This window comes from Kogia breviceps, chromosome 14, assembly GCF_026419965.1.
Source record: "Kogia breviceps isolate mKogBre1 chromosome 14, mKogBre1 haplotype 1, whole genome shotgun sequence".
NCBI lineage: Eukaryota > Metazoa > Chordata > Mammalia > Artiodactyla > Physeteridae > Kogia > Kogia breviceps.
The window spans coordinates 84,113,416-84,140,528 of record NC_081323.1 but is presented as its reverse complement, the minus strand read 5'-3'; the positions used below and the strand labels follow the sequence as shown (position 1 = coordinate 84,140,528).

General features: G+C 58.9%; 2 protein-coding genes across 10 annotated transcripts; one reads left to right on the top strand and one right to left on the bottom strand.

Annotated features, from left to right (window-relative positions):
- The first annotated feature begins 5,834 nt into the window (after positions 1-5,834).
- GNB2 (G protein subunit beta 2) lies at positions 5,835-11,363 on the top strand. The gene is made up of 10 exons (XM_059036750.2): positions 5,835-6,286; positions 8,546-8,691; positions 8,908-8,946; positions 9,063-9,169; positions 9,480-9,543; positions 9,627-9,789; positions 9,888-9,954; positions 10,296-10,497; positions 10,589-10,805; positions 10,885-11,363. The coding sequence occupies exons 2-10, from the start codon at positions 8,635-8,637 to the stop codon at positions 10,989-10,991; spliced, it is 1,023 nt and encodes a 340-aa protein (XP_058892733.1). The 5' UTR covers positions 5,835-6,286; positions 8,546-8,634; the 3' UTR covers positions 10,992-11,363.
- A 297-nt stretch (positions 11,364-11,660) lies between these two features.
- On the bottom strand, positions 11,661-27,078 carry GIGYF1 (GRB10 interacting GYF protein 1). 9 transcript variants are annotated; one of them, XM_067011943.1, is made up of 28 exons: positions 27,001-27,078; positions 23,565-23,698; positions 21,868-22,111; positions 20,984-21,135; positions 20,629-20,738; positions 20,408-20,537; positions 20,212-20,307; positions 19,958-20,069; positions 19,737-19,845; positions 19,351-19,391; positions 18,963-19,133; positions 18,471-18,724; positions 18,232-18,340; positions 17,629-17,766; positions 17,319-17,419; positions 16,932-17,103; positions 16,647-16,813; positions 16,428-16,528; positions 16,228-16,347; positions 16,022-16,122; positions 15,808-15,890; positions 15,560-15,706; positions 15,255-15,482; positions 14,829-15,013; positions 14,573-14,733; positions 14,324-14,487; positions 14,107-14,236; positions 11,661-13,652 (listed from the first exon to the last, which is right to left on the bottom strand). In XM_067011943.1, exons 5-28 carry the CDS (start codon positions 20,661-20,663, stop codon positions 13,534-13,536), a joined length of 3,174 nt encoding a protein of 1,057 aa, XP_066868044.1. In that variant the 5' UTR covers positions 20,664-20,738; positions 20,984-21,135; positions 21,868-22,111; positions 23,565-23,698; positions 27,001-27,078; the 3' UTR covers positions 11,661-13,533. The 9 variants fall into 9 exon arrangements, with proteins under 9 accessions (XP_066868044.1, XP_066868046.1, XP_066868045.1 ...); XM_067011945.1 differs by having other exon boundaries at positions 14,829-15,010; XM_067011944.1 differs by having other exon boundaries at positions 16,228-16,344.
- Positions 27,079-27,113: the final 35 nt, after the last annotated feature.

Here is a 27,113-nt window from a genome sequence, read left to right as displayed (position 1 = left end):
CCAGAGGAGGGAGGGGCTACCTGTCTCTGAGAGTCCAGGGAGACTTCTAAAAGCGAAGTTTGAATTGTGAAGGATAAAAATGGGTCACTGGTGAACAAGGTGGGAAAGATCTTCCACCCAGAGAACAGTGGGAGCAAAGGTCCAAACGTGGAAATAGGAGAGTTGGAGATGAGCTGGTGGCAGAGACCAGCGTCAGGGGAAGATGAAACTAGAAAAATAGTCAAAGACTGACTCGTTCATGCCTGAACCCTGTTTTTACTTAGCAAACACAAAGCATCTGCTATGTGCCAGGCACTGTTATAAATGCTTTACAAATATTAAGTAATTTAGTCCTCATAATGACCCGATCATCATCCCCATTTTGCAAGGGAAACAGAGGCATGGAGAGGTAAATGACTGGCCCAAGTTCACTCAGCTGGTAAGGGACAGCTGAGATTTGACCTGTGGCATGTGAAGATGATTGGTCCTGGGGAAAATGTTGCCATACTTCTATTCGTTTCCTAGACGTTCTCCAGGTGCCTGAGAGCCACTGGGAATAAAATGGCTCATATAACTTGATGTGACTCTCACTGAGTTTAATGTCTATTTTAGAAGATGGATGATTAAACAATTAGCTCAATAAAGTCATCTGGAGGTTCTCACATTGGCCAAACCTGAGCACCTGGTAATGATATTGAAGGTGGTAGGACCATGACCCCTAGACCCCACACCTTGGATAGGATTTAGCATCTTGTTTGGGTCTGTTCTTTGCTTGGTGAGCTCTCACCCAGACCTCTTCCAGACAAGCCAAGTGCCCTGACTTCCCAGGGATCCCCTAGTGCAGGTGGCAAGTGCCCAGAAAGAAAGTCCAGTAAAGACTGCAACAGGCATGGAGCCCGCACTGCAGTGGGGCACAAACAGTGATGTAGTTAGGGAGGCAATATTTAAACTAAGAAAATGAAAAATTTCCCAGCTGACAGGAAGTAGAATTGGAATGGGGGGTGGAAGGCATTCTTTTTTTTTTTTAATTTTTTTTTTTTTTTTTTTTTTTTGCGGTACGCGGGCCTCTCACTGCTGTGGCCTCTCCCGCTGCGGAGCACAGGCTCTGGATGCGCAGGCTCAGCGGCCACGGCTCACGGGCCCAGCCGCTCCGCGGCACGTGGGATCCTCCCGGACCGGGGCACGAACCCGCGTCCCCTGCATCGGCAGGCGGACTCTCAACCACTGCGCCACCAGGGAAGCCCCTAGGCATTCTTAATAGAGGGGAAAAGACCCGGCCTCTGTGTCTTGCAAAGAAGTTTGGCCCTTCTCATGGAGTCAGTGGGAAATTACTGCATGGTTTTTTGTTTGTTTGTTTGTTTTGCAGTACGCGGGCCTCTCACTGCCGTGGCCTCTCCCGTTGCGGAGCACAGGCTCCGGACGCGCAGGCTCAGCGGCCATGGCTCACGGGCCCAGCCGCTCCGCGGCATGTGGGATCCTCCCGGACCGGGGCACGAACCCGCGTCCCCTGCATCGGCAGGCGGACTCTCAACCACTGCGCCACCAGGGAAGCCCTACTGCATGGTTTTTGAACAGCAAAGTTATATGATCCAACTTGCATTTTAGAAAGATACCTTCTGGCAGCTATTTGGTAGGTTGATTAGAGAGGGACTATCCTGAAAGGCCAGGAAATAGGCAAGACCCAAGGTAATAGCAGCCGGCGTACAGTAGAACGGATAGATTTAAGCAATACTGGAGAGGTAGCACTGACAAGATGTATTCACTGATGACATAGACTGCTAGCCTTATATCAATAGCCATCTCCCTCCTTTTTTTAAAAAAATAAGTTTATTTATTTTATTTATTTTTGGCTGCGTTGGGTCTTTGTTGCTGCGGGCGGGCTTTCTCTAGTTGTGGCGAGCGGGGGCTACTCTTCGTTGCGGTGCGCAGACTTCTCATTGCAGTGGCTTCTCTTACTGCGGAGCATGGGCCCTAGGCGCGTAGGCTTCAGTAATTGTGGCTCGCAGGCTCTACAGCACAGGCTCAGTAGTTGCAGCGCACAGGCTTAGTTGCTCCGCGGCATGTGGGATCTTCCCAGACCAGGGACTGAATCTACGTCCCCTGCATTGGCAGCAGACTCTTACCCACTGTGCCACCAGGGAAGTCCCCCTTCTTCCTTTATGAGCAATATTTTAACTGGGTATATGGCTACAGACTACATTTCCCAGCCTTCCTTGCATCTGGCCGACTTCTGAATAGAAGTTAGTGGTGTCCTTAAACAGGAAAGAACTCATGCTTCCATGCCACCCCCTTTCCCAAAAGATGGATTCAGATACAATAGTGGGAAACTCCTGGGCCACATTGGACCCAGAGATGGAAGCCACAGGTTGAGGATGGCTGAGATGCCCCACAGTCCTGGAGGATCTATTCTGGGGTTGTCACTTAAGCCACTGAATTTTGGGGACTCTTTGTTCTAGCAGCTTGGACTGTAGCCTAACTAACTGACAATCTTTTGGATATGAGGAAAGCTCTTGGGCAGATGGTTGTGCTGTTAACTGGGCCAGGAGATTCAGAGGAGAAGTAGGGTTGGGTAGGATAGGGTGGGGTGGAAAAGGATTACTTTAGGTTGTTTGTTTGTTTTGTTTTTTTGCGGTAGCGGGCCTCTCCCGTTGCGGAGCACAGGCTCCGGATGCGCAGGCTCAGCGGCCACGGCTCACGGGCCCAGCCGCTCCGCGGCACGTGGGATCTTCCCGGACTGGGGCACGAACCCGTGTCCCCTGCATCAGCAGGCGGACTCTCAACCACTGCGCCACCAGGGAAGCCCCATACTTTAGTTCTGAATATGCTGAATATGAGACATCTGTAAACAGTGGTGTGCAGTCACTGTTTTGACAATCAACTCTTTGGGGAAGGGGAATTTTGATCTGAAGCATTTGCTGACTTCCATGGTGTATATACTCTCATCACAACGATGACAAGTTACTACTATCAACATGACATCATTGAACAAGGAGTTGGGAAGAGAGGTATACAGTGGCCTCTTGTGAGCTGGTCGAAGCTATAGCACGAGCTGAGTCCAGTGCATCACTGTCCGTGAACGTCCAGGTGGAGATGTTCAGGCTGCAGTTGGACAGACACCAAGTCTGCACGTGGAGACAGAGATCTGAGAGTGATGAGCAATTAAGGGGTAATGAAAGTCCCAGGAGTGACTGGAGTCAGCAGTGAATAACATGGAGAGTGAGAAGAGGAGGCTGAAGCTGGGATCCTGAGAAAATCAATGTTTCCAGAGTGTCCTGAAGAGGAGGAGAAGGCTGAGGAGAAGCCTGAGAAAGAACAGTCAGAGGGAGGAGGAAGTGACCCTTGACCCACCAGGGCCAGGTTTTCCACATGTGCTCCAGGACTTCTGCCTTCTCAGAGAGATTGGTCATCATCTACCTGTCTCTATCTTCACCTCTCTCTCCACTCTGTCCTTCTCATTATTATCTTTTTAAAAAAAATTTTATAAACAAGGTTTTTATTTTTTAAATAAATTTATTTATTTACTTTTGGCTGCACTGGGTCTGTTGCTGCACGTGGGCTTTCTCTAGTTGTGGCGAGTGGGGGCTACCCTTCGTTGTGGTGCGTGGGCTTCTCACTGCGGTGACTTCTCTTGTTGCGGAGCACAGGCTCTAGGCGCGCGGGCTCAGCAGTTGTGGCTCACGGGCTCCAGAGCACAGGCTCAGTAGTTGTGGCGCACGGGTTTAGTTGCTCCACGGCATATGGGATCTTCCCAGACCAGGGCTTGAACCCGTGTCCCCTGCATTGGCAGGCAGATTCTTAACCACTGTGCCACGAGGGAAGCCCTTCTCATTATTATCTAAACAAGCTCCAGGAGCTCCCATCAAAACACAAATTTCTTGACTCCACATTCTCCTCCCATTGCTGCCCCACCTTTCTATACCCCCCTCCCAGCCAAGATTCCCAAAGCCTTGGCCACCTTGGTCGTCTCCACCGCCTCACTTCTCACTCGCCCTCAGCCCACTGCAAGCAAAGCATCGATTGCAAATGCTCCAGACCAAGCCAGCAGCAGCCTCCACGGTAGTCAATCCTATGCCCACGTCCCGGTCCAGCCTTGTTTCACCTCTCTGCAGCATTCAGCACAGTTTACCATTCCTTTCTGGGGACAGAATTTTCCAAAAATTCTGTTGGGTTCCAGAATTCCACGTTCTCCTGATTTTCTTCTTAGCTCTCTGGCTTCTCCTTTGGCAGCCTGTACTCCTCTGCCTGACCTTTAAATGTTGGAGTTCCTCAGGGCTTGGTCTTAGGCCATCTTGTCTTTTCCCTGAACCTCTTTATGATTTCATCTGCTCTATAATGCCACTCATTCTCAAGGCTCTATTCCAACCCAGACTCCTGCTGAGCCCCAGACCTGCTTCGACAGCCACTACTGAGCATTCTGCCTTGCACCTCTCCTAGGCACCTCAAGTCTAACATGTCCCAACTTCAAACTCTTGATCTTCTTCCCCAAATATATCCCCTTCCAAGTGCTTTGCTCTCAGTAAATGGCACTTCCAAGCCTCCAGTACTAATAGTTATTTCCATGGTTGTCTACCATCTGTCTCCTCTGTAGATTGTAAGCGCCCTGCAGGCAGAGGAGGGTGCACAAATTCGAGGTTGTATCACCAGGGCCTAAGACAGTGCCTGATACATCTTTGGGACTCAGTAAATATTTGCTGATTGAGTTAAAACAAGGAAGCATATTAGCACAGAACCCAAGTGAGAGGAAGCAGTGTAGATGCCCTAGAGAGATTAACAAAATTGGGTTCTAGTCATCGGCTGCTAGTTTTCTAAATGGCTTTGGGGAAGTCACTTCGCCCATCTGTAGACTGAAACTGAAGTAAATATAAGGTCCCTTCCAAATTCTAATTGACATCTCTTATCTACTGCTAATATATCACTGAATTGGTGAGTGCACATACATGGAATTTGTGCTTAAGTAAGAATGACTTTTTTTCTTATTTTCTTTAAAAATTGGTGCTTTGACGTGAATTCCCTGGCGGTCCAGTGGGTTAGGACTCAGTGCTTTCACTGCTGGGGCCCGGGTTTAATCCCTGGTTGGGGAACTAAGATCTGCAGCACCCCACCACCAAAATTGGTGCTTTGAAAACTATTTGTAATGCCTTCAACAGAGGTTACATGAAAAGTGTCTTTTTTGATACTTTTACTTTTAAATTTCATGAGGACTCGAAGGCTATTCATTGACTTGAACTTACCAAAACATTTTCACAATCTCTGGGGATCTCATAACAATCCAAGGTGACTTGTAGGGCAGTTAGCTATCAATAGTCTCAGTTTGTAAATGTGGAAACTGAGGCTTATACTTACATTCTCATCCCTTTACAGGGATGGTCCAGGGGTTCATCAAGAGGCTAGCACTGCACACAGTAAAGTCGATAAAGCTGCCCTGGTTCATATCTTAACTCTGCAGCCCTAGGAATCTGTTTCCACTACTATAAAATGGGAACAGTGCCAGTACTTAACTTCATAATATTGTCGTGAGCATTAAATAAGTATGGAAATCAATAAATATGAGTTGTTATTACGGTGTCATGCAGCCCTGTAAAGAGTTCTACAAAAGCCCACTGGGCAACGTGGGGGCACTGCCTGGGCAGGACTTTTCTCACAGCACACCTGAGTTCCCAGGGGCCGGAGCTGCCCCCACTCCTTCCTGCTCGGGTACCTTCGGCATCGCTGCCCTTTCCTCTACAGCGCTGAGGCCTGCGGGTTAGCCCTGCGCGGGTCAGGATCTCTCTAACTCCGCCCCCTAAGTAGGGGCGTAGTCTCACATGCAGGGGGCGGAGCCAGGGCGAGAACTGGGGCGTCGAACTCCCCTTCCCAGTCTGGAGTCGCCCAATCCGGGAGGGTAGATCACGTGATCATCCAGCGGTTTCACCCTCCCCTATGCCGGTACCATCTCTGCCAGTCCCGGGGGAGATGTCTTGCGCCTCTTTGGGAAGCAAAGCATCTGTTTTGGTCCGTTTTGCGTGGAAATAGTGTGGAATAATATCTTTGATGTGACAGGGTCAATATTTTCCCCTTAGGTGGTATTTTCCCTTCCGTGCTCCCCCCACTAAGTAGTTGGTCTCGCCCAGCCGGGCCCTGGGCGCGGCGGCGACGGCCGCGTCACTGGCGGGCGGGATCCCTCCGCTCTAGGGAGAGCAGAGCTGGACGGTGAGTTGTGGTGACTGAGGAAATCCATCCGCGTCTCCGCCGCTGCCGCCTCCGCCGCGGAGGAAGACAGGACCTCCCGCGCTCCTCTACGACCCTTCGCAGAGTCCCACCGCCACAGGTACCTCCGCTGATAAAAGGAGTCCTCATCCCCCACCCCCAGCCCCAAATTCCCATGGGGGAATCTCTCTTCTGTCTGTCTCCCCGGTCTGGCCTCTCGGGAGCGGACGTAACTCTCCAGACCTCCCCTCCCTTTTTCTGGCCCCGTCGCTCCCAAACCCGGAAGGGAAACTGGGGGACCCTCGCCTCCAATAACGCACGCTCTCGCTGCACCATCGGGGTTATTTTGCCAGAGCCCAGGTCCCAGGCCAGCCCCACCTACCTCTTGTTCCCTGAGAAGTTGGGGGGTCTCAATTCGGGGCTTCCTCTAAGCCCCGCCCCGCCCCCTTTCCCCACCTCTACCACCCCCTTGCCTGCCCCTGGATAGCACCCCTCGTGCCCTCGCATTTCGCACCCCCGCCGGCATTCGCCTTGCAAAACTCCAGAATCCTCAGAGGCAGGCAGGGCCGTGAGGCTACCCTTCTCGTCTCCACCTCGATTTGGGGTTGGCCCGTGTTTCTGGCCCCATTACCCTAGACCGGAGACCTCGGCACCCTATTCCCTTTAGTAGTCCTAACCCCACGCTTAGCTCCCAGGCGGCCCCCCCCCCGCCCCGCCTAGCTTTCATTTGGGCAAAATGGAGGTCGTGGGGGCCGGAGGACCAGGCCCACTGCGCTTCGCAGCGCGGCACCGGCCCGCGCCTTCCAGCTGCCAGATCCGGAGACCCTCCCTTGTCCCCTCCTCTTCTCCCCACTAGACCTGCGGAGGTGGTTGCACCCCCATTTCTCCGTGGTATCCCCGGCTGCTGTATGCCCAGAACCCGGGTCCGCCTATGGGGCCCTGGAGAGTGATGGGGATTGAGGTCTGGGAGCGTCGCCCCCGCCCCCAGCGGCTTCCTCCCGGCCTGCTTCCTTCTGCCCCGGGCGTCTGGCGTTACCGCCCCTCCTGGGCTGCCGGCAGCTGGAAGGAAGGGGCTTTGTGCGGAGCTGGGGAAGTGGGGTGGTGGGCTTTGCCCCCTCCCGTTTTTGGAGGGGCGTCCTCTGGCGCTGGCGTAGAAAAGCTGAACAGAGGGGAAATGTCAGTGGGGAAGAGGAACGCCCAGGGTACGGGGGAAGTGGGAGCAGGATGGGGGACGCCTGGGTGGGCAGAGTGCAGTGTGCATGGCCAGATCACACAGGTGTCCAAAGGTGGGAGGCAGGACTCCGGGCCCTGGAGCGGAGCCAGCCAGACCCCTGGGGCCCCGGCGCGGAGCCAGCGGGCTGGGCTCTTGGGGGAGCCGGGCCGCCTGGGGCCGCCCGCTCGCCCGCCCGCCGGCGCCTGGCAGAGAGCAGCTCCGCGCCTCGGGGCCCGGGACCTCTCTTTGAAGCCCTAATTACTCGAGAGCGGCTCCCACGGGCTTTCTGCGGGCGCGCCGGAGCGGGCGGCCTAGCAGCTGGAGGGAGCAGCGGCTTGGGGCTGGCTACCTCGCCACTCTCGCCTCCACCCGCCGCGGGCGGCTAATGGGGCGCAGCCGGCCCAGGGATAATCCGGGGTGAGCCGTCCCGAACCTATTAGTGCCCAATCGGCTTTTCCCAAATCCTGTAAACAGCCACCCTGGCTGGTTCTGGGGAGGGGCGGGAGGCTGGGTCGGGCGGGGGCGATGGGGCCGGGGGTGGGGTCATCCACCCTACAGGTCTCAGCCGTGGATGCGGTTGCCTCGGCAACCAGGCTAGGGTGGGGGCACTTCACCAATGAGGTGCTCTCAGTCCGGGTGACGGTTGCCTAGGCAACCCCACGAACAGCCCAGTTTTCCCCTTTGGTCTCCCCCACCCCCAGTCGAAGCTGGGGATGTGTGTGTGTGGAGGGTGTGCGGTGTATGGGGGTGAATTTAAAGAGGCACCGTCCCTTTTAAAACTAGGTGCTAGGAGGGCGGTGTCTGTGCGGGCCGGGGAGCACGCCCGGTCTGTTTTCGAAGGGACTCTCCCCGCCCCTTCCCGCACCCCAGTTCCTGCCGCGGGTGTCCCGCCCGGGCTGCTGTCCGAGGGAGGGGTTTCCCCTGCGCTTCCTCTTGAGCTTCCCGCTCCGTTTCCGGGGGGCGGGAGGAAGATTGGGGAAGTCAGCTGTTCCCCGGCTACGTCTTTCCCGTGCCAGAGGGCCGTGCTCTGTCCGGGGGACCGCGGCCACCGCTGGCGCCCCCTCCCCCTCCGACCGGTACTTACCCCTTCCGGGCCGCGCTTCAACCCCGCCTTTCCCCCTTCTTCCCCGGCGGCCTTGGGCCTGACGTCAGCCCTGCATCCCCCAGGCCTCGGGCCAGCGGCGAGGAGCTGCCTCCCCCAGCCCCCGTCCCGCGGCCCCCAGCCGCCCCCAACCCCGCCCCACGGGCCCGGCGCCATGAGTGAGCTGGAGCAACTGAGACAGGAGGCTGAGCAGCTCCGGAACCAGATCCGGGTGAGGGCCTGGCTGCCCGGGCTGGGGCGCCTGAGCGGGCAGGGCCGGGTGGCTTGTGTGCACCGGGCCAGGGGAGGGGTTTGTGTGTGGCTTGTGGTGGGGGTACCCTAATATTCTCCTGTCTCATCCTCTCCATTTCCCTGTTTCCTGTTCTCTTTTCTCTCTTCCTGTCTTCTCTTCGTACCTTTCTCTGAATGGCTCTGCCGTCTCTTACAGGATGCCCGAAAAGCATGTGGGGATTCAACACTGACCCAGGTGAGGTGAATCCAGGGCTGCACTTGGGTTTAGGGAAGGAGCACGGGTTGGAAGCATACTTCTCAGAGGGCCCTGCCGCCTGAACTTTCCTGAGCCCGTCCTGCCTCCACCTCCAGATCACAGCTGGGCTGGACCCAGTGGGGAGAATCCAAATGAGGACACGGAGGACCCTTCGTGGGCACCTGGCAAAAATCTACGCCATGCACTGGGGGACAGACTCAAGGTGGGTGCGGCTGGGGCTGTGTGCTGAGCTGTCGTGTTTGCCTTGGGCCGAGTTTATGGCGGGCAGGGTGGGCAGGGGTAGCCTTGCACATCCGGTGCCAGAAACAGGATGCCCCTGTTGCCAAGTCTGTTTGGGAAGCCCATGACTCCCAGACATCCCCAGGGGATGGGAAACGGGGCCATACCGACAGGAACTTCTCAGCTGCTGCTGGGAGTTGTCTGCCACCAGATGGGAGAGGGGGAAGGGTGTCCTGCCTCCAGAGGGGGCTTCCCACCCTGACCCCTCTGCGTCTCCATCCACTCTCCGACAGGCTGCTGGTCAGTGCCTCCCAGGACGGGAAGCTCATCATTTGGGACAGCTACACCACCAACAAGGTAGAGGTGGCACCTGAGGCTGGACGGGGCTGGGCTGCAGGCCCTGGCTGGCTCTGACCCTGGGCACTGCCCCTCATCCACAGGTCCATGCCATCCCGCTGCGCTCCTCCTGGGTCATGACCTGTGCCTATGCGCCCTCAGGAAACTTTGTGGCCTGTGGGGGATTGGACAACATCTGCTCCATCTACAGCCTCAAGACCCGTGAGGGCAATGTCAGGGTCAGCCGGGAGCTGCCTGGCCACACTGGTGAGAGGCGCCTGGCAAGGCACAGGCACTGTTGCGGGGCGGGCGAGGGGCTGTGCTGCCCTCCCTTAAAGACCCGGCTGACCAGCCCCTTTCCCCAGGGTACCTGTCATGCTGCCGCTTCCTGGATGACAACCAAATCATCACCAGCTCTGGGGACACCACCTGGTGAGGCCCTGCCAGGGCTAGGCCGTGGGGACTCACCTGCACTTGCTGCCGGGGGGAGGGAGCACCGCCTCCGTGCTCGGGGGGTAGTCCCCACCTTGCGCAAGCACCGGCGGAGCCCTTGTCCTGAACACTCAGCCTTCTGCTCTGGTGGCAGGAAGGAGGGGGAAGTGGGGGACCCCTCCTCACCTGGGACAGGAGCAGGCTTCTGTCACCCAGTGGTTCCCGGTGCGCCTTGCGTGGAGGCTTCACTGGGCCTGGGCTCACAGGGTGGAGGGGTAGGGGAGAGGGAGTCTGTCCTGCACCCGTCTCTGATCCATTCCTTCTTCCTGTCACCCCTCCAGTGCCCTGTGGGACATTGAGACAGGCCAGCAGACGGTGGGTTTTGCTGGACACAGTGGGGATGTGATGTCCCTGTCACTGGCCCCCGATGGCCGCACCTTTGTGTCAGGCGCCTGTGATGCCTCCATCAAGCTGTGGGACGTGCGGGATTCGATGTGCCGACAGACCTTCATCGGCCACGAATCCGACATCAATGCCGTGGCTGTAAGTTCTGGGGCGAGCTGGGCTGGCCCGTCTTTGCCAGGCTCCCGGCCATGCCCTGCACCTTCACCCACTCTGGTCTTGTGTCCTGCAGTTCTTCCCCAACGGCTATGCCTTCACCACGGGCTCTGACGACGCCACGTGCCGCCTCTTTGACCTGCGGGCCGACCAGGAGCTCCTCATGTATTCCCATGACAACATCATCTGCGGCATCACCTCTGTTGCCTTCTCGCGCAGCGGCAGGCTGTTGCTCGCTGGCTACGACGACTTCAATTGCAACATCTGGGATGCCATGAAGGGCGACCGTGCAGGTGAGAGCTGGGAGATGAGCAGGGGGTGGGCGGGGACAGGGAAACGAGGCTGGAGTTCTGACGTCCCCCTCCGTCCCAGGTGTCCTCGCAGGCCACGACAACCGAGTGAGCTGCCTTGGGGTCACTGACGATGGCATGGCTGTGGCCACAGGCTCCTGGGACTCCTTCCTCAAGATCTGGAACTAACAGCCCCGACCCCAGCTGGGCCCAGGCTAGGAGGGGCCCTGCCCACGCCCACACTACAGGTCGGGAGCTCTGGGGCTGGGTGCACACCGAGCCTCCCTCCTCGGGCCACGGGGCCTCGGGTCCCTGCTCCCCTACCCAGGTTTGGTTCCTCCCGGGGCCCCCACTGTGGAGATTAAGATGGGAATAGAATGGGGGAAGAGGAGGGGCAGAAAGCCCTCATCCTTTTGCTGCCCTGGGGTCAGGGCCTCATCCCTCTGGAGGGCCAGAGGCAGGAGGTGGAAACTCCAGGGGCTGGCTTTTTTAAAACTGGTTTTATTTTAATTTTTATTATATTTTCAGTTTTTCCATAAAGGAACCAATTCCAACTCTGTACCTGGCCTCTACCCTTGCTTGTGTCTTCCTCGCTCTAGGCCTGTCCCCAGCGGCAGACCGGCTGGGGGGACGTGGGGCTCCAAGTAGTGGGGCGGGGACTACCGCTCCTCCCCGGCCGGAAGCGGAGTCACAGGTGGGAGGACGTTCTCAGGCCCGCAGGTCACAGGTGTTCCACACACACAGCCCTCCCATTTCTAGTCTGGCCTGGTTAGGCTGGCCGACCACAGCCGCCCCCTGCCTGTGGCTCTTTCAGTTCCCAGCATCCCCTTACCCCAAGAAACAACTCAGACGCAGAAGGGGAGAACACACACCAAGTTTTATTGGGGGGAAGCGGAGTATTTACAGAGGCAGGTAGACGAGAAGGGAGTCACACAGGTTGGGGAGATGGTGGGTACAAGGCAGACAAGGATACAGAATGACCCCTGCACCCACCCTGACCCTAGGAAGGGCGAGGGAGCAGCCGGGGCCCAGGAAGACGGGCTGGGGAAGGACAGCAAGGGGCCTGAGTCCCTGGGCTGGGGGGCTCAGGGTCTTGTAAACATTGACCACTCTCAGAAGGGGATGGGGGTGGGAGAGGGCTCCCCCTACACTTCCTCACAGGGTTAAGGCCTCTCCAGGCTCAAGGGCCCCCTAAATTCAAAGTCTCTTTAGCTGGGGGGGTGGGAGGGGAAGGAAGAGACGGGGAAGAGTGTCATCCCCCCTCCCCCTGCATTGGCTGCGGCAGGGGTGGGGGCAGTTACATTCAGTCACAACAGTACTCCCCCAACACCTCTAATGCCGCCAAATACTGGCTCGAGGAAAGGGGGAGCTGGGGGGCCAGCAGCAGCAAGACATTTCCCCCTGGCCCGTCACCCCCTTATTGCTTTAGAGAGAATATTGTCTTTTCACGGACGCTAACACTGTTGAAACCAGGGAGAAGCAGGTGGAGGGGGCCCCTCCACCCCCGAGGCCAGCTTTATCCCCCAACACTGACCCAGTTGCCACTTTGGTGCAAAAAAAAAAAAAAAAGTAAAAAAAAAAAAAATCTCTCTGGGGATAGATGGGGAAAGAAAACTGGGGCCACTCCCCATCTCCCCAGGGCAGGAAGAATAAATACATTCATGGAGGGGAGGCAGTGGCAGGATCTTGCCCTAATACTGCGCTCTGAGCAATGAGGTCCACGGGAGAAGTTAAATGAGAAACCCCAAAAGATAGAACCAACCTTAAAAAAAAAAAAAAAAAAAAAAAAAAAGCCCAAATGGAGACAAACCCAGGTAGGTGATTGGGAACAAGTTGGTGAAGGGCAGCCTACCCCCGACCCAGGAGAGACAGACACCCCCATTCTTGACACCCCACCCTACCCAACATTTAAAAACATGAGGGGAGCGGGGGGGGGGGGGGAGAGGCCGCTTGCTCCTCTCCCATTTGGTCAGTGGAGGGGTCGGGGCCGAGCTGGGTGGTCCATATCCCACACAGCTGGCTGCAGGTGGGGGGCTCCCTTCTGACAGCCCCGCCGCACTGCAACCCGAAGCCCCAGGTGGCCCACTCCCGTGGCCTGGTTGGCCCCTCGCCTACCCCCTTCACAGGAGGAACAACAGTCATTAAGTGGCGCCTCTCTCTCCAGCTCCTGGAGGAACTGCTCCGCCCCCACCTCTCGCGGGTTGAGGCAGCGGGCGCAGCAGGGGCTCGTGGCCCAGAGAATACATTCACGTGGCAAGGCAGGGAGCTGGGACCTTCAGCTTCACACCCAGGCCGGCCCCCCGAATGGCAGCGGAGGGGGAAGCCCCTCACCAGGGCCAGAGTGGAAGTTCCGTTCCGCCGGCCTGGCAGCCAGATGAGGGGGGTACTGCCGGCCCTCTCCCATCCACCGTCAGCCGGCGCAGGGTGGCAGCCCGGCCCCATTTGTGCAACTTTCCCCAGAAGCAGCAAAGCCAAGGGGCTACTTCGGCCCCCACCTCAGACGCCTCTGCCACAGTCACAGCAACAAGGGAGCCGTTCACAGCGGGTCCGGCCGGCGGGGCTGAGGGGGCCTCGCTGTGCAAACTGCTGGCACCCCAGCTTCCAGTTACCCCAGTGGCCCACCGTGTGGGGCAGGGAGGGTAAGTGTAGCCTCGGGGGCCAGGCAGGACAGGTCCGTGGGGCCCGTGTCCCCACTGCCCCAAAATAACAGTGTGATTTTTCTTTCAGTCTCCTAACCATTTTTTTTGTTTTTCTTTTTTCTTAAAAAAAAAAAAAAAAAAAAAAAAAACAGGAAAAGAAAATAATGAAACAAAAACCTCTGTGGATCTTCCACTGTCGCTCCCCCTATCCCTAAAAGGGAAAGGGAGTGCTTAGAGTCTACTTCTTAACAATTTTTTTTTGTCTCTCCTAATGTTTTCTTCAATGTTGTTTAAAATTAAAAACAAGAACAAAACAAAACAAAACAACCCTTCCCCCCAATCTGTAAAGTGCCTCGTGGTGGGTGAGTTAAGGTGCATCGTGTGGTTTGTAACAAGTGCTGGGGACCCTGCCCCTGCTTCCTCCTAGGCTCCTCGTGGGGAGCCTGCAGGCCGGGGACCCAGGGGTCCAAGCCGCTGCTGCTGCCCCTGGCCTATAGCCCAGGGTGCTGGTGGGATGGGCTGGTCAGTAGTCATCCACGCTCTCGATCTCACCAGAAGGTCCATGCAGGGAGTACCCTGAAGCCAGGGGAAGCTGGGTTTGAGCTCACCCACCCGGGCTCCTGCCCAGTGCTGAGCGAGGAGCCTCCTCCCCACTCCAAACTCACCCAAGATGCTGGGGTCCGAGTGCAGCATCAGTGCCCGCCTCTTGGCCTTGCTGCCCTCCCCCGAGCCAAGTTTGGTGCTGTGGTTGGTCTGAAAGGCTGTCTGCAGGGAGCCACTGCTCAGCCAAGCCTCCTGCAAAGCAGCAGAGAGGGAGGGGGGGGGGTCAGGGGAGCACTGGGCGCCCTCACTGCCTCTGGCCAGGGCTCTATGAAACCTCACCTGCTGCTGCTGCCGCTGCTGGCTGGCCTTCTGCTTGGCCCTCCGCTCCAGGAATTGTTTGGCAAATTCTTTGGCTTCCAGCGTGTCCCCCAGGCAGGAACGGATATAGTCATGGACATCGTAGGGGGATTCCACCTCCTTGAGGATCGCTACAGCCATGGGCACTGAGGGGCAGGATGGGGCTGTCAGGGCCCACCTGATGCGGGTCTGCAACCCCCAGCCTGGCCTCCCGGGGAAAGCCGCCTGTACCGTCCAGGCTGCCCGTGGCGCTCAGCGTGTGCAGCATCTGCTCACACCACTGGGTGAAGCCATCCTGGGGCCGGGGGATGCCCTGGAGCAGCTTCAGCAGCTTCTCTTCCTCCTCCGTCTTTTTGCGCACGGGCCGCCCTGACAGGTGGCTGTACGAGTCACTGAGCGGGACGGAGGTGAATCGGAGACAAAGGCAGCAGTGAGCTCAGGAGTCCCGCACCCTTCCAGCCCCAGCCCTGCAGGCCCCAGCGCCCACCTGAGAGAGGGGCTGCTGCGGCTGTTCTTCAGGCCCAGGCTGCGGGCCAGGCTTCCGCTGCTCTTGAGGGTGTCCTCCCAGAGCCCCAGGCCGCTGCTGCCCCCGCTCTTGTCGGGCCCGCCCCACAGCGGCCCAGCCTCAGATACCCACTGGTTCAGGGGGGCGGCGCCCAGGCCCCCGAGCTGCTACAGAAGGCAGTCAGTCAGGCCGGCCCAGGCCGGGACACACGCTCGAGAACGCTGAGTGGGAGGTTTGTTCAGGTGGCACGTGGGGTGGGTGAGGCGAGGGCCTCACAGAAGAGAGCGCCTCCAGGGTCACGTGGGGCCCGGTGTGCCCCCCATCCCGGGTCATCCCAGGAGCTGACCGAAAGGGGTTCCCGGGGTCCCCAAAGTGCCAGCCGGCAGGGGCCGGGCCCAGCCTGCTCACCACACGGTGGTTGGGAGCCTGGGCCCGCGAAGGCTCCCGAGGCGGGGGCTGCTTATGCATCTGCCGCTCGGCCTCCAGCTGCAGCTCCAGCAGCGTCTTCATGGACAGGCCCTGCTTGGCCAGGCCGGCCCACAGCGGGGGCGGGGAGCTGGGCGCAGGAGGCACGGGGACGGCAGCCACCGCCTGCTGCTGCTGGAGCAGCTTCAGCAGGAGCTCCTGCTGCCGCACCTGCGGCAGAGACGCGGTGAGGGCGGCGGGCTCCCCCCGCACGGCCGGGCGGCACGCGCGCTCGGCTGGGCCCCCACCTGCTTGCGCCGGAACAGCTCCTCTTCCTCCTGCCGCCGCTTCTGCTCCTCCTGCTGCTGCTGCTGCTGGCGGCGCTTCTCCTCTCGGCGCTTGCGCTCCTCCTCCTCCCGCTTCGCCCTGAGCTCCACTTCTCTGCGCTCCTGGAACTGGAGCGGTCGAGATCAGACCTGATGTCAGGCCTTCCCTGCCGTGGCCCGGCCCCCGACACCCCGACACCCGAGGACTCCGGCCCCGGACGCCCACTCACTTTCTGCTGCAGCTGGAGTTGTTCTAGAATTGGACCCTGAGTCGAAGAGTTAATTGGTATGTCCCAAAGACTGGCCTCACCGCCTGCAGGGCGCAAAGGCAGCTGCAGGAGGGAGCTCAGGCCTCAGGGCACCCTCCCACCCGCAACTGTTGGGGACAGGGCGGGGACTTCAGGACTTAGGACGGGGCGGGCGGGGCAGTGGCTGGCCACACACCTGACTGTGATGAGGCTGAGGTATGTATGTCCCAGAGGGGGCCCGAGTCTGGCACTGACAAGGACCGGTTCATCGTCGGGAGCAAGTTCTGGTCCCCACCCCTGGGAAGCGAAGCACTGACACTCAGCACACTAAAGCCATCTCCAGCCTTCACCCCACCCCCACACGACCCGAGGGCCGTGCGCGCGGCCAAGCATCCCACACACCTGGGGGGCTTGAGAGCTTGGAGCTGCTGCAGGAACGCGGTGAGCTGCTGCTGCGGCGGCGGCGGCAGGTCCCCCAGAGCCGCCTTTTCCCGGAGCGCACACTGCGGGAGCTGGCGGCTGCTAAGAAGTGGGCGGGCATGAGGTGGGCCGGCCACAGGGCCAGCGCGGCCCTACTGACAAACCCTGCTAGGACCCCATACCTGCCGACCAGCTGCAGAAACTGCTGGTGCTGCAGCTGCTGGTACAAGGCGGCTGCCGCCAGCTCCTGCTGCTTCTTCAGCCGCTCCTGGTCCATGTTTCCCTGAGTGAGGGCCAGAGAGTTCCGGCGGCTCTGACCTTGGCTTGCTCTGCAGCACCCGCTGCCATCCGCCAGGCTCCCACCTCCCATCCCTGCTCTGTGCAAAGGGGGGTATGCTCACCAGCAGTGGGGGTGGTGAGGGCCCAGGGGCAAACGGCACACGACCCCACATCTTGATCACCTCACCCAACGGCTGGAAGCCCTCATCACAGCCCCGCTTCACAAGCAGGGCCATGGAGAAATAGCCCGCCTGGAACCACTCCGCCATCTCCTGTGTAGTGAAGGGGCCTGGGCCAAGGGAAGGGGGGCTGCAGTCAGAAAGGTGCACCAGAGGAGCCCTCAATGAGAACGGTGCTGTCCCCACGCCCCAGCAGCCCCTCCTGCATGCCCTGCTTCCCACAGGCACCTTGGATCTCCCCCTGCGGGTCCTTGTAGAACCACTTCCGGGCCGCGCCATGGCTGAGGGGGAGGGCGGTGGCAGCTGCAGAGTGGCGCAGGCCCTGGGCCTGGATGGCGGCTGTGAACTGCTCCTCCTCCAGGGAGCTGTCCTGCAGGGAGGCCACGAGCTTCTCCGCCTCCTGGGAACCCAGGGAGAGAGGGGAATGCTCAACCGGCCAAGCCCAGCAACATCAGACGGGGCTGGGGCTAAGGTGGGGTGGGGTCCAGAGAGCAGGTCCTAACACAGCAGGACCAATGGGGAAAAGCCTGGAACCGGGGCAACGACAGACGTTATAAAGACTCTCTAACCCCCCGGAGGGGAGGATCCCCAGAGCCTTCTCAGGCCCCCTCACACCTGCTGCAGGTGCTTCAAGCCTTCATCATCTTCCAGATCTCCAGGTGGGCCAGGGGGTGAGCCCACCCCAGGACTCAGCTGCATTGCCCTCATGTCGTCTCCTAGAAAGACCAAAGAAGGGAAGGTGGAATGGGTGAGTCCAGAGAAGGGGATGAGACAGTCCCCCCTTCTACCACCCTTATTCCAGAAAAGTCGGAGCTGACTCTGGCCCCCCCCAAACACTCCTTGCACCCCCTTCCCACAGGGAAGGGGAGCATCTTCCCCACCAGGCCCAGGCTCCAGGGAAAGGGGGGCCCTGCCCTCTGGCTACCTTCAGCTGCCGGCTGGTCTTTCTCCACAGCATCATCGCCTTCCCCGTTACCTCCCCAGAGTGGGCCCAAGCTGGGCAGCGGGGACGGGGAGCTGGACTTCTCCTCCTGAGGAGGCAGTGGGGTCAGTTCCTTCCCACCTGAAAGGGAAGGGTAATTACCAGAATTCAGAACCAAAGAGCCGAAAGGCCTTAAAAAAGATTTAACACAAAGCCTCCATTTGTGGCCAGAAGGATCCCTGGGTATTGAGTCCACCCACGTATCTTTGGTCAACACAACTAAGGTTCGGTGAACTGACACCATAAACGCCACTTTGCACACTTCCTCTTTTGCCCCTTCGCTAATGGACATGCATCCATATCACCGTCCAGGGCTGTACACTCAATACCACTGGTTTAATACCGTGTTCGACAGATTCGAGGGGCTATCAAAGGTCATTTTGATTCTGCTTTGATTTTTATCTGACACTCGGCCTTTCGGACACAGCCCTGCTGTTTCCAGGCTCCTCCCCACACCGTGTCGGCACTGGCCTCCCTCCGTGCTGCCCGCGGACCCCGCTCGCTCGAGGCTGCAGGCGTCCTCCTTGCCCCACCGCGTAGGCTTACCCGCCTCAGGCCCCTCCTCGTCCAGCCCTTCGGAAGGCTCTTCCTCCTCTTCCTCCAGACCCTGGAAGTCGAGCTCCTGCTCCTCAGGAATGGGCTCCTTGGGGCCCTTCTGCACAGGTTAGGGGATATGACAGGGAGGTGAACGGCAGAGGGAAAAAAGGGTGGCGTGAGAGGAACCCCTCAGGGCCGGCTCCCACCAACCTCTAAGAAAAGTCTCCCCCTCGCCGCCTCGCAGATACCTTGAGAGGCAAGAAGGCCCCGGAGGCATCGAAGGTGCCCATTTCTTCATCCTCATCGTCCAGACACCACTCCGGGAGCCCATCCTTGTCGTCATCAAAGCCGTCAGGCCCTCGGCACCTCCGGAGGTGCGAGCTGGCCCCCCCACCCCTCCCCTCCTCTTCACCACACCCTCCTCGATCCCCTCGCAAATCAAATTCAAACTTGCGACGCCGGTCCCCGTGTTCCCGCCAGCCAGCAGAGCGGGGGCCGCCATCTGGGCAGGAAAAGTCGGAGAAGGAGAATCGGTATCCCAGTCAAGCCAGAGGCCCCACTCTTCTGCCGCCCACCGGGAGCCCCGGCCCGGAACCACCGGCACTTCCGGGACTGCACTCCCACCCGCCCCGCTCCAGAACCCTCTGCTCCCTCCCTCCGCGTGGCCGCAGGCGCCCCCCCTCACAGGACGCTCTCGCCGCCCGCCGCCCCCCACAGCGCCCACCCGGCCCCAATCTCACCAGGGCTGGCAGAGCGCCAGCGGTCGCCATCTCGCCGGGGTCCTGCCCCCAGTCTCCAGCTGCCCTCCTCCTCTTCCTCTTGCTCCTCTCGGAGAGAACGCCAGTTCTCGCTATCTGAGCGGGCGTGCTCCTTCCTCGGGCCAGCCCCTCCCTCATCAAACCCGGATCGCGCTTGGGAGCAGGGGAAGACACAGTCAGCGGACGGCGGCCACGGTCCCTGCAAGACTCTTACTATACACCTTGCTGGGAAAGAGGAGCCCAGCTCTGGGCCCTCCTGCCCCTTCCACCTCCCCCAGGAAACATCCCCCAACCGGGGCCACCCATTTCAGTCCTCCCCCACCTCTTAACGACCTCAGGGCCTGGCCACCACCCTCACCACTCTCCATACCTCCATCCCTCCTGGCCGACTTCTCAAACCGCCTCTCGCTTCTGTGGGAGGGACAGGTGTGGGTCAGAGGACAGTTCCGTCCCCGACCGCAGGATCTCTGCTCACCTTGTCCATTCTGCCCTTAGAGGTGCGGTAGGGGCGGGGGACGGCGGGGGGGGGGGGGCCTTGGAAGGAAGCCCAAGGGCGTGCCCAGAGAATCGGAAGGAAAAGGGCAGGGTCATAGGGGGTCAGAGGGCACAAAGAGAGTTCTCTGACCAGGGCTGATCTGGCAGGTCTCCTGGTGCCCTCTGATGACAAAGACCCAAGCCTCCCTCCATAAGACTCTGGTCCCTAACCCCGGGGCCCCTCTCCGCTCTGCCTTTACGCCACCTTCTCCCAGCCTGCACCTGTCATCCCAACTCTGGCTACGCTGGATCTCCCGGGGGTTTCGGCCAAAGGCCCCATCGCCTTCTTCAATGCTTCTTTGGTAAAAGCAACTGTCACCGCGGCCGCGGCCTGGAGAAGAAAGGAGGTGCGCGTGGGAAACCTGCCGGCTCACCCCTCCAAGTCCTCAAGACTGCGAATCCCACCGCCGCCCGCCCCAGAACATGCCATCACCCCCCTCTACCTCGGCTCCGCGTGCTGCCCCTGCCACGGGAGGCGCCACCTAGCGGGGGACCAGCCCCTTTCCCCATCAGCCTCAGCACAGCCACACTGTTCACTGACAGGGAGAAGTTTCTCTGAGGAGGGAGCCAGGGGTGGGAGTGAGGACCCAGGCACCTGCCCGCTCCCACCCCATCCACAACCGCAACTCCACTACCCGCCTTCCCGACTCCAGCCCCCTCCACGGTGCAGACGCGGCACCCGCCGGCAGGGCCCCACCTGCTCCTCCTCAGTCAGAGGCTCCAGCGCCAGGGGCTGCAGCGGCTCCTCCTGCAGCACCGCAGCAAACTCCTTGTCTTGCAGCTCATCAGGGACCTGTCAACCGGGGCAGGAGGTATCACATGCTCCTGGGCCCTCTCTACTGGCCAAGGCCAAGCGGGCAACTGGGCCCCACCCCACCCCCACCCACCCCTACCTTGCTCTCCTTGACATAGAGGGCCAGCATCTCCTCTCGCCCATAGCGATAGTCGGCCAGCTTGTATTTGGGCATGGCGGGGGATGGGGGTGGGGAGGCCACACTGCCACCACTAGAAAGGGCCCTCAGCCTGCAGAAAGGGCACGAGAAGGAGAGAGACAAATCTGAGCAGCCCTGTCCTTCCCGGCTTCTCTACACCACCCAAAGCACACCTGACTTACCACTCAGGCCCAAAGTTGAGGGTCTCTGCTGCCATTGTGGAGCTGGGCGTGTCCTAGAGGTCGAGGGGATGAGCAGGGGAGGGGGTACCTGGTGTTCACTCTGCAAACACCTGTGGAGACGTGGGGGACACCGGGCCTTGGAGACAGCACACCCGGAGAGCCCGAGAGGAGGAGGACCAGGTGGGTACAGTAACGGGCTCTATAAGGACTCGCCTAAGCCAGCCACGTGCCACTCACACCATGAGTCAACCAAAGAGTCACGGTGGAGGAAGGCCTTGGGGAGGGGAGGCAAACAGGCAGCCAGAGCCCCTTCCAGCTTCTGCAGGGGGATGCCCTCCCTGTGGCCCAGACTCACCTGGCAGCCTTGCCCAGGGAAGCAGGTAGGGCAGGGGCCAGGCTCTCTCCAGGCAAGGGCCTGTGCTGGAGTGAACCAGGGTCCCCAGGCAACTGGATGTTGGTCTGACCAGAGCAGTGCCCAGGGAGCAACCTTCACATCTGGGAAAGATCCTTATTGAGGGGCGAAGAGAAGAAAGTGGGGTTAAATTAATAGTCAGACCTCCCTGCCTCCAGCCCTCCTCCGTCTTGCATAACAAGAAGGCCCACAACTGCCTGGAGGCTGCTGGTTACGGAGCACAGGAGACCCCAGCCCCTGCTCCTCCTCATCGCTGCCCTCCACTCATCCGGGCTCTCAAGCAGTCGGTTCACTCGGCAGGGCCCGGTGGAGGTGCTGGGGGTGTGGCAGAGAACGCCAGGCACCTCCCGACAGCTCAACACTCTCGCCAAGTGGCCCAGCATTCAGTAAAGGGGTGCCTGAGGTACACGCGGATGTTTAGGACAAAGATAAAACACACGCACAAACAAGCAAAAAACCCACTGGAGGCCCAAATGTTCTAGAGAGAGAAAAGGCCAGTTATTAAGAGGGTTAGAAGTTTATCTGGGAGCAAAATGACCTCTCCCCTGAAAACACTCAGGTCTGGCCACTTGGCAGCTAGAATCCAGAGACTCAGTTTGGGGAGAGACCCAGTACAAGAGGAGCTGGGGCTATTCCAGAGCCCGAGGTGGGGCGCGCTGAAGGCCGCGGCCAGCCACTCCAGCCAGCGTGCCCAGGGCTCACTCACCAGACCGGAGTCAACATCGAGGCCCGGTCCCTGGGATCAGGAAGAGCCCGATCGTAAGGACAGAGAGCCAAGAAGGGAACGACGTTACCGTGATACAAGCTAGGGAATAAGGCTCCCTCACCACCAAGCAGGAATAAGGTCAGAGTTACTGCGGCTGACAGATGCGGCTGTGGTGGCGGCGGCGACCCGTCCCTCTAAGGAACAGCGGAGGCGGCTCTCAGGAGGCAGCGCATCCCTGGTGGTTCCAAGCAGAGGGTGGGAGGGCAGGGTCTGAGGGAGCCGTGCAAGGGCTTCCCTCACTGGCTGGGGTGGAGGCTGGACCGGAGCACCTCCACAGTTCCCATCGACTCCAAGACTCCACAACTCTGGGAAGGAAGGAGGAAGAAGGGTTTCCACCAAAGGGGCCAGGGGAAAGCGGCTCTCCTCCACAGCTGCAGCCCAGAACACGGAGCAAACTCCACGACAGACACGGGACCCACTCCCAGAATCCCAGCATCCTAGGGGGAAATGCAGCTTGCGAGACCATCCAGAGCCCGGCTGACCTCCCCCAGCACGGGCATCTCTTCTACAACAGCCTCAGCTGGCCATTTCTGGAGCTGGAGCACGCCACAGGCCACCCCAGGAGAGCCCCATCCCAGACGGATGGGACAAGGAGTCCTGCGAGCATGGAAAGCTGCTGAGGGGTGAGAGGACAGGCCTGTTGAAAAGCTCTTCCTGTCACTGAACTCGAGTAGGCCTCCCAGAACAGCCGCGCCTGGTGAGTTCTGTCTCTGCTACAACCCTTATGTAATTTGGCCAACGAATGACTCTTGAAAACATTAGCTAAATAAAACATACCAGTCACGGAAGAACAAATATTGGATGATTCCTCTCACGTGAGATTACCAGGGGAGTCAGATTCAGAGGAACAGAGTAGAACGGTGGGTGCCAGGGTTGGGGGGGCACGGAGAGTGGGGAGTTGCTTAACGGGGACAGTTTCAGCTGAAATGGGGCAGATGAAAAAGTTCTGGGGATGAGGTGGATGGCTGCACAACGTGATGAACGTATTTAACGCTGCAGAGTTGTATCCTTAAAAATAGCTAGGGTGGGGGCTTCCCTGGTGGCGCAGTGGTTAAGAATCCGCCTGCCAATGCAGGGGACACGGGTTCAAGCCCTGGTCCGGGAAGATCCCACATGCTGCGGAGCAACTAAGCCCGTGAGCCACAACTACTGAGCCTGTGTTCTAGAGCCCACACGCCACAACTACTGAAGCCCGCGTGCCTAGAGCCCGTGCTCCGCAACGAGAAGCCCGCGCACCACAACAAAGAGTAGCCCCTGCTCGCCGCATCTAGAGAAGGCCCGCGTGCAGCAACGAAGACCCAATGCAGCCATAAACAATTAAAAATAATTTTTAAAAAATAGCTAAAATGTTATATTTGACCATTTTTAAAAGGTTTGTGGGGGACTTCCCCGGCAGTCCAGTGGTTAGGACTCCATGCTTCCAATGCAGGGGGTGCAGGTTCGATCCCTGGTCGGGGAACTGGAATTCCACATGCCGCGTGGTGCGGTCAAAAAATAATAATAATAAAGTAAACATGACTGGCAAAAATTACAAAAAGGCTTAGGGGGAAAAGAAGACATTTGGGGATAGCTATCACATACTAAGTCTTCGTCACTCCAAGAAAAACACCCCACTTCCTTCAAACAAACTCAGGAGAGGCTGTTCTGAGCCTCTTCCAGGCCACCCCAGAAGAGCCCCGTCCTAGACGGATGGGACTAAGAGTCCTGCGAGCATGGAAAGCTGCTGCGGGGTGAGAGGACAGAAAGGGGACAACTCACCCTCCCACCCCTCCAGGGAGTGGCAAAGGTGGCTGGCTGCCAGGCGCTTCCCACTTCAGCCGTCGCCCTTCTGTCCCGGTTGTAAGGAGCGAACTGAGAAAAAGCGCTGGCTCCAGGCGTGAGAAGCAGGGAAACTGCGGAGGCGAGAGAGAGAGGCAATCAGGCGAGAGGAAGTGGAGGAGCAGCCGGTGAGAAAGGTCAAGCATCTGGGCGGGCCCAGCCAGGGGAGGCCTGGGTCCCAGAAGCCGGTGGCTGCCTGGCCCTTCGCCTGCGAGCAGCACACACGCGCCCCATCGTTTCTAGCTCCAAACAGGCGTGCGTCTTTCCCACGTGCTTCGTCAAAGCCACCACTTCCCAACTGGGGGCATCTCTGCTCCCCAGGACACATCCGGCAATATCGGGGGACATTTGTGGTCAGCGTGACGGGGAAATGCTACAGGCATCCAGTGAGCTGAGGCCAGGGTTGCTGCTAAACATCCTACGCTGCACAGGACAGCCCTCACCGCAAAGAGTTATCTGGGCCCAGATTATCAACAGGGGCGCAGTTAAGAAACCCACCTGTGTGCCGCAGGCAGAAGGTAACCATGCAAGACAAGAGAAACCAAATTTACTCCAAATTTATTCCTGCCTCTGAAGAGCAAGGAAATCATTCCCTAATTACACTGTCCATGAAAGAAATCTGCAATCCTGCCAGGAGGGAAATCCTCAGGAAAAGAATAAACAAAATTGTTCCAAGTCTATCACAAAGTTTGAAAGCCCAGCATTTGGATCCCCTTGCAGTGAAGGAAAGAGCAGGAGGTGGCAGGCAGCGGACGGAGACAGCATCCCTCCCTGGCTACTTGACCTAAGGGTGTTGCGCTTAGGCCCCACCTCCCGGCATCGGTCGGCCTCATCTATCCACAGCCCGCCCCCTTCCCATTCTCCTTCTCCAGCCTCAGCATACCCTCACTCCCCAAGCACCTGAATTACTGCTCCTAAAAGACCGCCCCCTGCTGGAGTCCAAGGGAGAGGACACACACTGGTCCTGGGTGATCACGACAGGCTTGAGGAACACGAGGGGAGCCTATTCTCTGGGGTTCAGAACTCACAGGAGAAGGAAAAAAAATCCAGAGAATAGGCAGTCCCAGTACACACTAAGTTAAGAACGTTATTTCCTCATTCCATCACAGCGAAAACTAGCCCCAATCCAGAGCAATGTGCTTTGGCACTGGAAGGTACCACTATTAACAGAAGTACAATACCAAATTCCCCAACATTTCAGCAACCACCCAGCCCCAGGCCTGTTGGAGGTGACTCCGCCCTTTCTCAGGATGGAAAGATTCTCCATGCGGGGTAGGAGAACTCTTGAGGCTTAAAAAGAGGTGCAAGCCCACGTTCCTCCCAGCTGGTCAGTTTTCCCAGCTCTGCCCTCTGAGCCATCGTAACAACGCCCCGCAGCATGTCTAGTAGTTAACAGTTTTCTAAACACTTCCACACTTTACCTCATTTGATCCCTTCTGCCCATTTGTCCAGTCTTGGGCTCCAGGCAGAGAAAACAAGGAAGGCAGGCTGCAGCTGCCCTGATAGGAGACGCTGACGTCTCTGACACCCTACCTGAGACTGGAGAAGGGGCACATGTGCAGCAAGAACCACCCCAAACTCACAAGCACACTTTGTGAGTTTTAAACCATTTTTAATTTCTCATTAGAATTTTAAAAATTCTTCCCATTGGGACTTCCCTGGCTGTCCAGTGGTTAAGACCTCACCTTCCAATGCAGGGGCTGTGCGTTCCATCTCTGGTTGGGGAGCTAAGATCCCACATACCTCGCGGCCAGAAAACCAAAGCATAGAAACAAAAAAAACCACAGAAGCAATACTGTAACAAATTCAATAAAGACTTGAAAAATGGTCCACATCAAAAAACAAAACACAAACAAAAAAACCTTAAAAAAAAATTCTTCCCGTAGCCACTTCTTCTCACCTCCTCTGCTCTAAAGCGGGTTTTTTTTTTTTTTCCTATCCCAAACTCCAACTACAGATGTAAAAGCCAGGGCAAACTGGGGTCCTTTAATCCATCAAACCACAGACAACACTGACACATCCGCTGGCTGAGAAAGACAGGCCAGGAGTCTAAGAACAGAACTCACTGGACTGTACTCACCATGTGGGACCCCTCGAGGTCCCTGGTCCCCCCCACGGCAGCCACACAAAGTCCAGATCTGTTCCAACCCTGCCCAATGACACACCAGACCTACCATCTAGGAAATAAAACTGAGGCTGGGGTGAGGGCGGGTGGCCTGGGACTGCACAGGGAGCGGGACCGATGAAGGACCAGAGAGCAAACTCCCACACAGTGAGAAGCCAAGGGGACCAGCCTGTTGGTACCCAAGGTGTTTCAGATGCAAAGCCAAGGGGCGGGGGCTAAATTGCAACCGCGTGTCAGCTCTCGGGCAGCAGAAAGGCTGTGGAGGCAGATCTCTGGAAAAGCAGCAATGAGAAGCAAGAGGGGAGTGAGACTGGGGTGGGTGGAAGAAAGAGCTGGCCAACAAGTACTGGTTGAGCATCTATCCCCGGGGCTAGGCCCGGCCCTATGATGGACCAGACCTGTACGCTCACTGGGAATTCTAGTAATGGCTGGGTAAGACGTGCGAGATGAGGGTCTTTTTAAAGTTAACTTGGAAAAAAAAAAAAAAAGGCAAAGTGTGAGGGGCCGTGACTGGGGAGCTGCTGCATCAGGGGAGATGGGCTGGGAAGGGCCCAGCCTGGCGACAGGACAGACTAAGGTGTTTCACACGGCCGGGCAACCGGGAGGAAGACCCCAATGACCAAGCACTAATGTCGCTCGCTGAAAGGAAATTTAGGCGAAGACCCAGGCGAAGTGCTGTGGTTAAGAGGAGAGGCTTCCACGTTAGCCAAAAGTCACGGAAAGCTTGGACTTTAAGACCCGCCGGGCCCAGCTCAGGCCGATAAGAAACCGGAGGCGCGTTGGTGGATATCTCCGGGGAGACCCGGGCATTAGGGTCCCGGGCCCCCGGGCGGAGGATGAGGGCGGGGGTAGGTGGGGGGCCTGGGCCGGGCTTCCAAGGGCCGGAGAGCTACCGTTAGGAGCGCGGGGGTGGGAAGGAGGCGGGCCGGCCCGGGAGGACAGCGTGCCCTTCAGGGAGGGGGCGCCAGGTGCAGGGGCGCGGGCGGCCACCCCCGGGAGGGAGCCGGCCTCCCTCCGGGTGGCGCGGGGGCCCAGCCCGCGCCGGGGGAGGGTCAGGCGGGGAGGGCCGGAGGGCGGGCACACCGGGCGTCGGGGGCGGCGGCCTCGGGAGGAGACGGGGGAGGGTCCGTGCCGGCGGCCCGCGCTCCCGCTTTGGCTCTCGCAGGCTCGGCGCGGCCGCCTCGGCGTCGGGGGCGGGCCTGGCCCGGGCCCGGCCGCGGGCCGGGGTCCGCGGGGCCGCCGGGCGCTTACCGCGGCGGGCGGGCGGCACGAGGCTCCGGTCCCGGGGCGTTGGCGACGCGCGGCGGGCCGGGGGGCGGCGGCGGCGGGGGAGGGGGCGCTGGCGCTCCCGCGGCGGCCGCTCC

Excerpts from the sequence above, each read along its gene's own strand:
- GNB2 (XM_059036750.2), top strand. The coding sequence starts at position 8,635 with ATGAGTGAGCTGGAGCAACTGAGACAGGAGGCTGAGCAGCTCCGGAAC. Across the intron at positions 8,947-9,062 it reads GGGATTCAACACTGACCCAG|ATCACAGCTGGGCTGGACCC; the intron begins GTGAGGTGAATC and ends CTCCACCTCCAG. Across the intron at positions 10,806-10,884 it reads CATGAAGGGCGACCGTGCAG|GTGTCCTCGCAGGCCACGAC; the intron begins GTGAGAGCTGGG and ends CCTCCGTCCCAG.
- GIGYF1 (XM_059036742.2), bottom strand. The coding sequence starts at position 20,663 with ATGGCAGCAGAGACCCTCAACTTTGGGCCTGAGTG. Across the intron at positions 20,070-20,211 it reads CTCTGACTGAGGAGGAGCAG|AGAAACTTCTCCCTGTCAGT; the intron begins GTGGGGCCCTGC and ends CTCCCTCCTCAG. Across the intron at positions 18,341-18,470 it reads GGGCCTTCTTGCCTCTCAAG|AAGGGCCCCAAGGAGCCCAT; the intron begins GTATCTGCGAGG and ends TAACCTGTGCAG.